The sequence below is a fragment of the Conger conger genome, chromosome 5 (assembly GCF_963514075.1).
Source record: "Conger conger chromosome 5, fConCon1.1, whole genome shotgun sequence".
NCBI lineage: Eukaryota > Metazoa > Chordata > Actinopteri > Anguilliformes > Congridae > Conger > Conger conger.
The window spans coordinates 5,253,646-5,268,787 of record NC_083764.1 but is presented as its reverse complement, the minus strand read 5'-3'; the positions used below and the strand labels follow the sequence as shown (position 1 = coordinate 5,268,787).

Genomic DNA, 15,142 nt, shown 5'->3' with positions numbered 1-15,142 from the left:
GATCAGCACGTGTCAGTGTAACAGTGATCTAAACGCAACATATAGGCTAAACGAGTATTTCTGCACATTGTACTACTGTAAATAGTGTTTTTAATGTTCTGAAAGTGCAAGCGAGACGCAGCTAGCCTACCAAATGTTTGAAAGTAGCTAGCTATTGCGGAAACGGAGCAACAGGCAACAGCGGAGGCACACAAAAAAAAAAAAGCCTACACTCCCAACAAATCGCTGCAGCTGCCCACGCCAAGTTCAGTCCTTAATTGTTTACATTGTCCCGAGTAACAGCAACCCCCACCCCACCCCTGCCAGAAGCAAGAAATAATAACTAATAATAATTGCATTTAGCGGGGACTACTGCCGAAAACCCGCCTTCGGTCTCTTGGCTCAGGGGCTCCAAGGGCGCGCTTGCGCAAACCCGGGGCGCCAAATTTAGCGGGGAGGAGGGGTTTGGTTTGGGTGCTTTGTGTTTCGTGGGACGTGTTTACTTTACACCGCCACACTCAAACTCACTCTTTTAATGTCAGCCTGCTTCCTCCTCCTGAGAGTCCGAGAGTCGTGAGCCGAACACTTGCAGCAACTACTCCTGCCTCCGTGCATTGATGATGGCTAGGCGGCCAAGACACAGGTACAGTATAGTGGATTTTTACTTTCCCCAAATATGCTTTTTATGTTTGTTTGTTTTTAAATAGTTAAATGCATATATATAAGCTTTTATGACGCACGTGCTTATGCAATTTATGTATTTGTATGATGTAATTAATAGAATGCATGCGCGGTTGGCTGACCCGTCTAGAGTCATTGCATTTAGTGTACGTGCGAAATGAATGAAAGTGTTTTAACATTTTCATTGTTTTCGCTGCATGTGTATTTTCGTTATTGTTAAGCACGCCGTGAACAGGTGAACATATGGCAGGTGTTCTAAGTGGAGCGCGGTAGGCTGCGATGCTTCGGTGCCTGCAGGTTAATTTAAATTTCATTCATTCTGCGTGGAAGCAGGTGGCGCACGTCAGGTGACAGGCTCGTTTTCGGAGCCTTACTTCCCCACTTTCGGGAACATTTAACGATTTGAACAATAAACAATAATAATCGCATTTGTGAAAATCTCAGAAATTAGCGGTTATTATTGTGCCACTGCCTGCGCGGTGGTGAATGTTTCCGTTATGCGTTCCTACTACGAGAAGTTGGCTTTAAATTTCTTAGAAATAACTTGGTGCTTTATTCTTTTTGAGATGTTTTTTTGTGTGTGTAAGTTTGTGTTTAGTCAGAACCTAATGAACAAATGTGCTCGGGCCGTGATGTTTAAAAGCGTTCCCCACCAAAACTCGTACCTAGGCAACCTTAATTATGTAAAACAAATGCTAACTGCCTTGTGACACATTTATATAGGCTATACACACGAGCAATAAATGACTAAATGTGTCGTTTGAGGTTGATGAGTACCCGTGCAGTGCACTTCAGATCTGACGGCCGCGCAGTCCGTGCGGGCAGAACAGAGATTAGTGCGTGAAAGTGACAAACTGCGCTGTGAGGCAACTCATTGAACTGGTACCGTGAGAGAAGCGAATCTGTGCGCAAGTTTGTTTGACTCTCCTGTTCGGTTTTTTTTTGTCGATAACCCCATGCATGCTGGATATAAGATTAACCGTTTTTTGTGCTATATGTGATGTTTTACGTTGGATTCCTATAACCCTCGCTGTGCCGCGTGAAGTGAAGTGCAATCTCAAAGCTTTGAACGTTAAAGAGCGTGTGAACTTTTATTCTTAGTTATTGCAGTACTCCATATTCATACATTGTGTGAATGTATTGTAATTTGGGGTTTCTTAATTGAGACAATACTTATTTTGTTACGGATGGTTACGGGTGATTCATTCAGTGCGTGCGCGCATGTACCGTTTAGTCAGTCTTCCAGTCATAAGTAAAAAACTTTTGCAAATTTTATTATCTGTCCATACTTCGCATTAATGAGAGTACGTGCATGTGTAACCGCAAAATAGTAACATTATACATTGCTTGCTCAGAGATAGCGATCACAATCTACACATTTCTATCCTTTCTTTACGCTGTGCGTACAGTAAAATACACTGGTGATTGTTCCAGCACTCTGCGCGTTATAACAATTGTGCACAAAGGACATTATATCCGGCATGGAGTGTCCTCCATAGTCAACTCTGTTTAGAAACCTGATTGGTTGACCGTCAGCCAAATGGGTGATTATCCTGTTGTCTAACAATACATGTACAGGTCCCAACATGCACCAGTCATGAGAAAATAATTAACGTGGCCAATCCTTGTCGATGTATCTGTGGAAACCAAAAACATAAGAACCAGTTTTTCAAAATATGTACCTTACACCTCACTTTGCCTGTACCTGATCCTGCAAGACTTACAGGTTCTGTCACCTGCTGTTTTGTTTTTTAAATTATTGCAGGTTATTTAGTGGAAGCCGGGAAATTAAAAATGAATGGAAAATAAAAGGGCAGAGGAAACAAAGGAAGCAGAGGTTTGTTTTGTTTGACTTTGGTTTTTCTGTTACAGTGTTTACAGTAGTGAGGAAGACGATGATGATATCGAGATGTACGACCACGATTACGATGGGCCGCTGCCAAAGATTGGGAAACGTCACCTGGGCAAAACAAGATGGACGAGGGAAGAGGTAAGCAGAAGCAAATAAACATTTGGGGGGGCGTGGGGTGGGGGGTTGGCAGAACTAATATTGCATAACCTTCATCCCATTGGCTGGTATCCAGTTAGATTGGCAGGTCAAAACGATTCATTTCAAACAGCACCTGTGGATTTAGTGTCGAACTATCAGAGCATAAAAAAACAAGACATTTCAGACATAAACGTAAATAAAAGCGTGTAACGTTTACTGGGAAAATTTAACTCCTTTATATCAATCAGCCGTATATGCGACACACAGAACTAAAGATGCGCGTTCACTGTTGGTCCATAATGGTGGTTATAAAAGCATTGCATTTTAGAGTTTTAGTTTACATTTAAAGTTTAGTAAATTTGTGTTGCTTTTGCTTCATTTATTTTGCCATCAGGATGAAAAATTGAAGAAGCTGGTTGAGAAGCATGGGTGTGAAGACTGGAAAGTCATTGCCAGCTTCCTTCCTGTAAGTAGCACATCTTTCTCAACATTGATACTGTCGTATATATATTTATTCAACCGCGTTAGATCTCTGCCCATTAAGTTTCATAAGCTCCACCCAGTGGCGTTTTGCTCAAGTTGTGGCAGAAGTTTTTTTTTTTTTGGAGGGGGGGGGCAGTAGGTGCTGAACCACAGGAAAGGGGTGCGTGCAAAGAGGGGGGAGCGATATTGCTCACCAAAGAGGTTCTGCGATGCCATCCACCACCGTGGGGTGATTTGCATCTCTGCACAGTCTGAATATTGTGTGATGAGCCTGTCACACACTGGCTGGTGACCCCTGCGTATTTGCATAGGCGTGAAAATATTGCCAAGGATGACGTTCGTTTGGAAGCAGTGATGTGTTGCTCTTGGATTCGACATAGAGATCGGTGGGGGGGTGGGGGGGGGGGGGGGAGAGAAAGAAAGAAAGAGAGAGAGAAAGAAAGAGAGAGAGAGAGAGAAGGGGAAAGAGAGTCTATTTTAATGACCTGTACCACCGTGGCACTTTTGCACCTGCTTCTAGAGTACTTTCTGGAGTCCGCGATTTCATTTCTCCAAATAAAACTTTTTTAATCGCGGGGTCGCGTAGTGAGAATCAGAAAGCGCGAATGTTTCATTTCTTAACGGCGCCGCCGCGGCGACGCCCCGGGGCACCTGCTGCTCTCACGCGCCCCCCCGCCACACAGCGGCTGGCCCTCCAGGAGTCCCGCGCGCGCGACCGTTTCACTTTCGCCGTGGACTCCTCCGGGTTTTCCTCCGGAGGGACGGGGGGGGGGGGGGGGGGGGCATCCTGTAAGATCGTTCCCCCGGGAGGATGTTTGGCTCCTCTCCCGAAATCCGCCCCCCTGCTCCAGGGCGGCCCGACCTGTTTGCCTGCCGGTGGAGCGGGAGTCCGCGTTACCTCCGGAAACACTGGCTCCGTGTAACCAAGGCCACAGTGCGGCGCCGTTTTTTTTAAAGCTTCTTTTTTTTTTGTGATTTTACTAACAGAACCGCACAGATGTACAGTGCCAGCACCGATGGCAGAAGGTGTTGAACCCAGAACTCATTAAGGGACCCTGGACTAAGGAGGAAGACCAGCGGGTAAGAGAGCGAGAGAGAGAGGGCGATGAATGATCTTGTCTCTGGCGGTGGTTTCTCTGATAAATCATTGTCCAGGATAATTAATCCTGGAGTTGTCGTTTCACCCGTCTGTCTGACTGGAACGTGAAGTCGTCTTTAACCTTTCACAGGACAGTGGTCTAGTGTTTCTGATTTTGAGAAAATGTGTGTATTGTCGGGGAGTCTGTGCCAGGAACAAGCCCAGTGGGTTCCCCGTCCCGCTGCACCATTGCGCATCTTATTCATTTCTTCTGTTAGTCTCTCTATCAGGGTAATACGTCAGATATGAATCTTAGCCAGTGTAATATGCCTTGTCTCGTAACCTTATTTATTTTATTGACCTTCTGCTCACGGCAAGTGCTTCTCGGACAATAGAGGGTTATTTGACTTCATTGTTTTGGATTCAAATTCTACACTTTGACTGAGCTTGTCTGGTGTATTGGATCCTATGAAATGCTCTCAAAAAGAAGCTTCCTCTTGGTTGGCTCCATTGCACCAGGCAAGATCAGTCGAGCACGGAGAAGTATTTGAAGTATTTTGAAGTATTTGCGCCCCATTCTGCCGGCCCTGGTGGGCAGGAGCGTTTTGGTGACAGGACGCCTTCCCTTCTGCGCAGGTGATCGAGCTGGTACAGAAGTACGGTCCCAAGCGCTGGTCCGTCATCGCCAAGCACCTGAAGGGCCGCATCGGGAAACAGTGCAGGGAACGCTGGCACAACCACCTGAACCCCGAGGTGAAGAAGACCTCCTGGACCGAGGAAGAGGACCGCATCATCTACCAGGCTCACGAGAAACTGGGCAACAGATGGGCCGAGATCGCCAAGCTGCTGCCTGGAAGGTAGGGGAGCTGCATGCTGGGAGAAACGAGCCAACACTGGGGCATGCTGGGAAAAAAGGGCCAACACTGGGGCATGCTTGGAAAAAAGGGCCAACACTTCTTATATTTGAAGTCTCATTAAAAAAAATTAAAATACTTTTTTGCACTGTGGGATGCATTGTAGTTCAAAGTGTCCTTTTGAAGCTTTCAGTGGTGGGTTCGGTTCTAGCATGCTAACCACTGGTGGTGGGTGCACTATGGCTAATTTGACCTCTTTTTCACACCTGACCATTTATTTTAATCTGAGATGCATCTACAGTGGGAAAGCCAGAACGTACTGTACGTCAACGCATAGAGTGAGCTGCATCTAGCGTGATTCTTACCATGATCTAGTTTTGCCACATTTTTACATTTAAATATTGTTTTTAGTCAAGTATATAATATGTATGTATATTTTTCTTGCACAGGACTGATAATGCTATCAAGAACCACTGGAATTCCACCATGCGGAGGAAGGTGGAGCAGGAAGGATACCTCCAGCACAAAGCCAGCCAGCAGGGCCTCAATGCAAACTACGCCAAGGCCAACCACATCATGGGGTTCACCCACTCCTCCCCTCCCTCGCAGATCCCAGCCCATTCCCCCATCAGCCCTGACTATTCGTTCTTCCAAGTGGACAGCCAACGGGTAGGGGACGCTCAAATCCACGCTTTATACTCATTGGCCGGGTTCTCAGATGGCTTGCCTTTTTTCTTTTTTTTCCTGTAAAGTGGATTAACTAGGATGGCAGCCATTTTGTAGAGATAGCACGTTTACTTGCGGTGAGGGAATCTTCGCACCATTGTGATGTCATAGTACGTGCCTCAAGTGACATCGTCTGCTGAGATGTTCGTCGAGGCTAACGCGTGTTTTGTTCCCTCTGCGTCTGATTGGCTCTTGCAGGTGCCTTTTCCTGTGTCCTTGCACGTCAACATCTTGAACATCCCCCAGGCAGGAGCCGCTGCTATACAAGTGAGGCTTGATTTCATTCTTTCAGGGGCGCCCTGAGTCTCTCGGGCCGGGCTAGGGGAAGCTGTGTTTTCACACTCTGCAGCTTGCCGAGAGGTGAAAGGTGGAGCTGCTGAACGCGGGGGTGGCACTGGAGACGAGAAACAAAAGCAAAACCATCAGCAAGAAAACCGTGATGGTTCTGCTCTATCGCCAGTGTGACGTGTGAAAGCTCCCAGACCGAGAACTATTTTGCCTGACACAGATACCCCTTTAACGAGATGGGGTTCCTCTACGGAACCGCAGGGTTCTTATTGGAAACCTTTTTAATTATTATTGTTTTCTGAGAACGTAGGAAAGTGAAAACGTTTAAAGCGGACGCCTCATCGTTTTCGTTTTGTCTCGACTCCCAGAGACACTATAACGACGAGGACCCGGAGAAAGAGAAGAGGGTGAAGGAGATCGAGCTTCTGCTGATGTCCACCGAACATGAACTGCGAGGCCAGCAGACCTTACCGGTAAGACCACCGGCACACGTGACATCGTAGGGTCAAAGTTCACGACCACCAACCACCACCCCCCCCCCCCCCACCTCGATCCCCAAACATTATGTTAAATAACTCTGATATTGCACCATTGTGTGAAATTGCTTATTTCAGTGTGGCTACAGTTGTGTAATGGATACGGTGCTGATAAAAAAAATGAGCATTTCTACATTTCATTGAGGTTGGAGTAGAGTGGGTGGGGGGGGGTAGGGGGTGGTGGATATGGGGCTCTCTGTATAAAGAAGACTGAATCCCTTGGATGTCCTGAACTAAAGGTTTTAATTTATTCTTTACAAGATAAAAAATATATGTCTTCAAAGGTTGGGGCTCCTTCCTGCTGATCTGCTAATGCCAGAACCTTCAGGAGACATTGGTGTTCTGCTCGACTCGTTGTCAGGAGGGCTTTGAGCCCTGACCAATGGCGTGTTTGCTTAAGCCCCTATTGGCCAGCCTGTGCCCACTGCTCTCACTGGGCGGGATCTCTCCCAGATTTTTGAGATGCGATCGTTGTCAGAAGCGATATTGAGTTCACCTCTACCATCTTCACATGTCTCCTATGACCCTGACATTATAACGCAGGAACTGCGTTATTAATTTAGTAAATATACTGACGGGTATGCGACGAACGTGGCCATAAAGGTCAGCACAGGCCAAGAAATCTCTGCTGGCCAGAAATCTCACACGGGATTGGGTCGCGAGACGGACGCACGATTTTGCGCTCTCCGCTTCAGCGACGCCGCTAAACCCAGTCTGGACACGACTCGCTTTCCTCGCATAGCCCAAAGAGATGGGTCAGCCTGTAGGCTGACCAGCCCTGGCTAAACCAATCAGAATTCCCATGGTTGAGTTTGTGTCCGGAGTAAAAGCCTCCTCTTCTTCCGTGGTTTTCTCGCGTGAGGGCTAGCGCTGGCTCGAGCGCGGTGTTCTGAGGCCCGGCGGAGTTTTTAATGCACGGAAACATCTGGGGGGACGATTTCGCATTCAAACTGCTACGGTGATGCAATCGCCTTATCTTGCCTCAAGTCCTAGCTGGCTTCGGCTTGTGCAACCCCTCACGAGCCAAGTTCCTTTTCTGCTTCTCCCTCTCCCTGTCAATCTCCCTCGCTCTCTCCCTCTCTCTCTCGCTCCCTCTCTCTCTCTCTCTCACTCACTCTCTCTCTCTCTCTCGCTCACTCTCTCTCTCACTTTCTCTCACTCTCTCTCTCCCCTCTCTCACTCTTACTCTCCCTCTCCCTCTCTCTCACTTTCTCTCACTCTCCCTCTCTCACTCTCTCTCCCTCTGTCACTCTCCCTCTCTCTCCCTCTCCCTGTCGATCTCTCTCTCTCAGTTTCTCACTCTGTCTTTTCCTCCTTTCATCTCGGTTCAGTTCAGTAGCAATCTTTATTGACGTCGAGTACATACAGTATATATCGACAGAGCATTATATGAAAGCAGTTTTACACTGAAAGAACAAAAGTTTTTGTCATAGTTTACGTTTAGAGTGTATAATTCTGCCTCCCTCTCTCTTCACCTCTCTTTCTGATTTATGAAGTAATGGACTCATTTTGACCATGTGATATTCCTCTTTCTCCCTCCCTCTTCCCTCTTCCCTCTCCCCCTCTCTCCCCCTCTCTCCTCCTCTCTCCTCCTCTCTCCCCTCTCAGTGCCAGATGCCCAGCTACACGGGCTGGGCCCGGGCGGCCATGATTGACAGCGGGGGCTCTCTGGGCGGCGAGGGCGTGGCCATTTCCTGTCTGGGGGAGCACCAGCACCAGGCGGTGCGGACCCCCCCGCTGGACCACGGCTGCCTCCCTGAGGGCAGCGCCTCCTCTGGCCGCGGCGGGAACCTGTCCGCCCTGCCCGAGTACATCGACTCCGTCATCGATTCGGTACGCCCGCCCGCCCGCCAATCACCCGTCAACCGCCCAATCACCTCGCTTCTGAGGGGCGGGGAGTTAGAGGTGGGCTCTCTTGAGGAGATGTGGAGAGAGATGGTGACTGTGGACTTCCGTTAATGGCCCCCGGAATGTCCTCACCAAGCAATGGATGTGCTCCACCAAACAGTCCAGCAGAACATCAAAAAGGCCCTGGTCCTGGAGAGGCGCATGTTGGGGCAGCCTGTAGTGCAGTGGTTATGGACCCTGACTGGGACCTGCAGGGCCGGTGGTTCGATCCCCGGTGTAGCCATAATAAGATCCACACAGCCGTTGGGCCCTTGAGCAAGGCCCTTAACCCTGCTGAGTCTAAATCAACTGTAAGTCGCTAAAAGTGTCAGCCGAATGACATGTAATGTAATTAATTGGTTAATTAAGTGCAGAGCTAGCAGAGCCTGTGCCTCTCCAGGACCAGGGCAGCAGACCCCTAGCCTAAAGAGAACGGTTGTCTGTTATGGTGAAGAACTGTTTACGTTGTGCTTTTTCACTATGTTGCCATCTTGGTGGAAAAGAAACACCCAAGGGAAGCTACTGAAAGTGATAGTACATAATGTGTTCAAACCAGAAACCCAGGGAGGACCCAGTTTTGAGTGTTTGGTCCTCAACAACCCCAGCTCACCCTGGAACTGGCCCCACAGTCCCACGCCCCCCTCCCCCGTCCCCAAACTGGCCCTGAACGCTGTGTGCCTCCCCCCTCCCTCAGGACTCCTGGGTCAAGCCCCGCCAGGCCTCCCGCGAAACCCCGCCCAGAAAAGGGGCGGAGCTCGCGCCGCCCAGGGAGAGCAGTGGGCACAGGCCGGCCAATAGGGGCTTAAGCAAACACGCCATTGGTCAGGGCTCAAAGCCCTCCTCCTCTCCCATTGGCCCGGGGAGCAACGGCCCCTTCCCGTTGGCCGGCTTCGTCTGCTCCACCCCCAAGCGTTCCCCAATCAAACACATCCTCCCCTTCTCGCCGTCGCAGGTAGCTAAGCTTCCGGCAGCTTCTGCCAGTCGGCTAAAAGCCAACCAGTAGAGGAACTAATCTCCATCTTAGGAGGCGAATGACTAATCGTTTTTTTTTTTGGCACATGTTGATTTCTCTGTTGTCCAGGGCACCTGTTGATTCGCTGTCCCTTTCTCACCATTCCGTCCACCTTAGGAGTCTAACCTTCATGATCTAAGTCTTCCAGATTCTGCACTTTGACTGAATCACCTAGATCGATGTTTAGTCTTTATTTACTTTCCTTTCTTTTTTTTCTCCAAAATCTCAATATACAAATGCACAAGTTGAGTTTCTACGAGACAAGGCTGTTCCGAAGCCGCTTTAAAAAAAGCAGTGTTCTGTCCTGAGGGGGAATTGTGTCAAATACGGTATAATTTTTATGGGAGCAAAATTGTCAAACCTGTTCTCATATACCAGTTAGGTTGGCAGTGATCTCATTCTGTTTTGAGTTTTACATGCATTGTGTGGTTTGCGACAGTAATTACATAATCACTTTTGATGACGGAAAATTATATGAGGCATTGGATCATGAATAATAAATTTCTCTCTGGAACAGATTCACGACAGCTGCCAACCCTGAATGCGCTCTCTATGTGTCCTTCAAACTCAGCTTGTGCTACAGATCGATGAATATACTGCACTAAATTTCCCCGTGATATGTTGACCCGAGCTTTTACTCAGCGGCGTATGTTGTGCGGCTTACCCATAATTCCCGGTTTCTTCCGCAGTTTTTCAACCCGTCAGGGACGCCGGACAGTTCAGAGATGGACGGCCTGAACTCCGCGGGGTGCAACCAGAAGTCCCTGATCTCTCCCTTACTGCGCGACCACTCTCTCAAAGCGCAGAAAGAGAACGACATGTAAGTCTCCCCGGCCACGGCCCGCGACGTTTTCCAAAAATGCCGAAATCACCGATAGTTTGGTGAGCTCATGGTGATCTCCCTTCCCCCCCCCCCCCCCAGTTTCAGGACCCCAAACCTCCGACGCTCCATCATGGAGTCGTCTCCTCGCACCCCGACCCCGTTCAGGAACGCGCTGGCGCACCACGACATCAACTTCAACTCCCTAAAAATGCTGGTGAGCAGAGAGCAACATTACATCACATTACATTACATCAAATTACACCACACTACACTACACTGCAGGCATTTTATCCAGAGCGACGTACAACGAAGTGCAAAGAGCACACCCATAACCAGCGCTGAAAGACCCTGGAGGGAAGTACAATTTCAAGTGCTAACAGTAAAGAGCAGTGTACTTTCACGGTCCCGGAATGGTCAACGATCTCTGAGAAGTTGCCGCTAAAAATAAATGTATCTAATACATTAGGTTACGTCAAATAGAGCTTGGGTTTTGGGTCCTCTACGGTGTTGCCTCCCTCGGCCGTGGAGCCACGGGCTCGGATGGCGCCGTGTTCGCTGTCCTCCGCCCGGATTTCTCTGCTCCTTCCTTTACTGCCCGGCTGCGGCTCACTGGGAATTTTTCCGGCCTTTTCCAGCCTCACAATTCCCACCTGGAGCCGACCCTGGCGGACGCCATCAAGCAGGAGCCGATGGAGGCGGAGGTCTCCTCCGGGATCCAGTCCGACTCCCAGCCCATCCTGAAGAAGATCAAACAGGAGGTACCTTCCCACAATCCCCCTGAGCGCGCGTCTCACCCTCCAGTCCCGCAGGGCCGCTGGGCCTGCTGCTTTCTGATTGGTTCCTGCACTTTTTAAGTGTCTGATTGGCCAATAGAGTCTGCACACAAGGCCTAAATTCCTATAATGGAAAAAGAAACATGTAAGATATGTTTAGCAATATAGGCAAAATATTAGAAATTGACACTAGAATAAATATTGGCACTTTTCATATATTTTTAAATATAAGAAATATATTTGAGGAAGGAGCAACATATATTGCCATATATTTGCCGTATGCTTAAAATATATGCCAATGTATGTATTTTTGTGTGGTTTTCCTGCTGATGGAAAGGAAATCACAAAAACCAGCAGGGGACTGTGTCCCCCGTCAGGACCGGAGCTTCAGACCCCTGTCCTAGGCTAAGCGTGCTGTTCGGCAGGTTGTCAGGGGGTTGACGGGCGTTTGGGTGTGTCTGCAGGTGGACTCGCCGTGCGAGAGGAGACACTGCCTCCAGTGGGGGGAAGGAGATCTACAGGCTCAGCTCTTCCCAGCGACGGGCTCCGCGGAGGATGTGCCGGTGCGTCTGCCACCCCCTCTGGGTCCCTCTGGGTCACTCTGGGTCCCTCTGGGTCCCTCTGGGTCCCTCTGGGTCACTCTGGGTCACTCTGGGTCACTTCTGTCACAATAAGAGTCTTTCCCACCTGTAGTGTTCTACTAAAGAATGCGGATCTCCTATTTGCTGATCTGTCTATCTCATCTGTCTGTCTGTCTGTCTGTCTCATCTATCTTTCTATTTATATCTATCTTGTCTGTCTGTCTGCCTGTGGTTTATAAGCACATTGTACATTACATTTCTAAGTCTATCAACAGTATCTAATGTCTTTCTGGGTCAGTGTATTGTGTGTGGTGTTAAAGGGGTTTAGTGCTAACGGTGTCCTGGGGTTTAGTGCTAACAGTGTCCTGTTAAAGGGGGTTAGTGCTAACAGTGTCCTGTTAAAGGGGGTTAGTGCTAACAGTGTCCTGTTAAAGGGGGTTAGTGCTAACAGTGTCCTGTTAAAGGGGGTTAGTGCTAATGGTGTGGTGTTAAAGGGGGTTAGTGCTGACAGTGTCCTGTTCAAGGGGGTTAGTGCTAACGGTGGTCTGTTTTAATTCCCTACAGGATCTCCTGACCAGTTCGGGTTTAATGATGGCAGGGTTGGAAAAAGACGGAGACAATCACGTTAAAGCGTACCACATCCCCCGGAAGGCTCTGGGCAGCCCGCTACAGGTAACACATTGTGCTCTGGAAAGTGAACATTTTGCAGTGAGAAATAATGTCAGTTATACCAGTAAAAAAAAGTTAGCAATGGCAGCAGCACCAGGCCATGGCCCTGTGAATGGAGCGGTGGTTATTATACGTCAAAACACACGTTATATGCACGTTTCATTTATTTTTTACGTAGTATTTTCCAAAACATTAACTGGCTGTCTTCATGTCTGCGTGATCTTCCTAGTTCCTTGGGTCACATAAAGAGCTCCTTCACTTACAGGAGTATAACTTAGTTGTAGTATTTTTCTTCAACAAAAAAAACCTCAATTTACATAACAAGTATATACTGTTGGTGTTCTGTCAAGCCGACACTGATGACACAGCCTCGGGATAGACAAGATATATGAGGGTACTGGACAATCGTTTATGCAAAGCTGACCATGTGATGTTATCTCTCCCTCTCTCTCTCCTCTCTCTCCTCTTTCTCTCTCCCTCTCTCTCACTATCTCCCTCGCTCTTGCTTACTCTCTCCTCTCTCTTTCTGTTTCTCTCTCTCTTCTGTCTCTCTCCCTCTCTTTGTCTGTAATGTAAACAGCTGTCCGCATGGGAAGCAGTGGCTTGTGGGAAGGCGGACGATCAAATCCTGGCTTCAGAGCCGACTCGCAAATACCTGAACACTTTTTCTACCAGGACGCTAGTCATGTAAAAATGGACTGAACACTTTCCCTACCAGGACGCTAGTCATGTGAAAATGGACTTGAACGAACCCCCCCCCCCCTTACAGAAACAAAATAAAAACCCCAAAGCAATTGCGGAAACTGAACATAAAAAAAACACTTCACGTTGATTTTAAAACGTCAACCGTCCCTGTACCGTGCCTCGGAAGGCGGGCCGGGGAGACTATTTGTTGTGGTACAACAGTTGGGAGAAGCACATTAGCATTTTAACCCTGTGCTTACACTTGTTGGATTTCAACCAACCAAAGATTTCGCTTTCCTGTGTTTACTCTTTATTCTAAACGAAAAAAAAAAAAAAAAAACACGCCTAAATTCCCTAGGTGAACGTCTTTTATAATGAGAACTGTCAAATGTATTTTTATGGATATTAATATAAAGAACAACCTGAATAATTTATTTCTTTCCACAAAACTGTTTATCTATTGGCAAAACAAGCAGTGTTTCCCTCCAGTATTGTATTCATTTTTAATTTAATTTTCATAATTAATAATAATTATTATTATTGCCTGTCACGCACTAATATTGACAGAAACCATACACCCGACAGTATGTTATGGCTGTGAGAGTATTTTCTATTTTTCCCCAAGCATTATTAATGACCAAATTTAATACTGGGAAATATTTAAGAATATATATCTATATGTATGATCTCTGTATTGTATTTTAAATTCCTGGTTTTGAACCATATTAGTGTCTATGCTTTTTTTTTTTTTGGTTTGTTTGGTTTTTATTTGTGTAATTTTTTTCAGCTTGCGCTTTAATAATACTGTACAGAAACAATTTTTTTGTTTGAACAAACTGTCCTTTGTTTTCTTTTTTTGTTTTAATAACATGAATGCCAAAAGAGCCAGGAGAAGTTGCTGCTAAAAGTTTAGCAAATGAATTAGGTTAATGCCAAATAGAGTTTTACTAAACATTTACAAAGAAAACGTTTCTGCACTAGAATTGGAGAATTTGTTTCTCCGAAAATATTTTCATAAACACTGGTTTGAGGGACCACAGTTTCAGTAGTTCCAGGGGACAAAAGTTTTTGATACTCAGTTTTTTATCATTCTTTTTATAATTTTTTGAATACATTTTATATTCTGCTTTTTACAACTTTTGTAGCAAATATGTGACGAACACTTAGCTGAGAAAATGTATTATTTGTGCTGCCTTTTTTATACTAGCTTCCAGTGCTTATCTTTTTTATACAAACTTTGGGTACTGCCTTGTAAATAAAAGTGTGTTTTGAAATTAAGTTTTTGTTGTATTCTCTTCTGTGTTTTGGCTTTGGAAAGTACTCGTGTCTGATGTCTGAGGGTTCTGTACTTTTTATACATTATTGAGCTCGAAGTTTGGGAAATTAATGAGAATATTAATATTAATTATGACTTAAACCATCCTGTTCTCATTCTTTTCTTTTTTTTACTTTCCCAATGGGTGGCTAGTCCAAGTGGTTTAGAATTCCAAGGCAGCACCACCTTTTACCATGCAAATCATGAAAAAACCACTGGTAGCAGGTAATGTCAAGCTGGTCATAGCTGGATTTTACACCAGGGAAGTGTACTGTTGAAAGGCTGTTCCAGTGAAAGAGGGAGATGGCTGAATTTCTGAATTTTGGCCAGACAACTACCTGACTTGAAATGTAGCAGGTGGGGGCAGGGAGTCTGGGATAGTATAAACGTGACCATTACGCCAAAGCCATATCAGACGGCAACATAAAAATGCAAATGTTTCAACCGTCCTCCCCTTTGTCTGGAGCTCAGCCTTCTCCTACTGCTTCAGGAGTTTTCTGGATCTTTCCGTCTCTGTGTCTGGCCCAGCCAACCAGACCTGGGTCTATTATGCAATTGTTTTTGGATTCAAATACTTTACCGTGCTCCACTTACTTCCACCCGGTGCAGTTGACCAGAAGGCAGGGTTTGCACTTTGTCAGAGGATTGCATGGGTTCTAATGACCTGACAAGCTCAGTAAAGCATAGAACAGTGCTTGAATCCACAACCATTATGTATTTCCCCCAGGTCCGTGGGCGGAGATGGAGGTCCTAGTGTATGGTAGAGTCAAAATGGAGGACAGG

The 15,142-nt window shown here is 46.8% G+C and overlaps 1 protein-coding gene across 1 annotated transcript; it reads left to right on the top strand.

Annotated features, from left to right (window-relative positions):
* The first annotated feature begins 463 nt into the window (after positions 1-463).
* On the top strand, positions 464-14,322 carry myb (v-myb avian myeloblastosis viral oncogene homolog). The gene is made up of 15 exons (XM_061242989.1): positions 464-622; positions 2,533-2,650; positions 3,045-3,116; positions 4,121-4,213; positions 4,848-5,068; positions 5,515-5,734; positions 5,990-6,058; positions 6,448-6,552; positions 8,224-8,448; positions 10,204-10,334; positions 10,437-10,551; positions 10,973-11,095; positions 11,575-11,673; positions 12,256-12,363; positions 12,941-14,322. The coding sequence occupies exons 1-15, from the start codon at positions 597-599 to the stop codon at positions 13,049-13,051; spliced, it is 1,836 nt and encodes a 611-aa protein (XP_061098973.1). The 5' UTR covers positions 464-596; the 3' UTR covers positions 13,052-14,322.
* The last annotated feature ends 820 nt before the right edge of the window (positions 14,323-15,142 follow it).

Bases quoted from the DNA above. Each gene is read 5' to 3' on its own strand.
- myb (XM_061242989.1), top strand. From the start codon at position 597: ATGATGGCTAGGCGGCCAAGACACAG. The intron at 623-2,532 runs GTACAGTATAGT...TTTCTGTTACAG, and splicing joins GCTAGGCGGCCAAGACACAG to TGTTTACAGTAGTGAGGAAG. The intron at 10,335-10,436 runs GTAAGTCTCCCC...CCCCCCCCCCAG, and splicing joins GCGCAGAAAGAGAACGACAT to TTTCAGGACCCCAAACCTCC.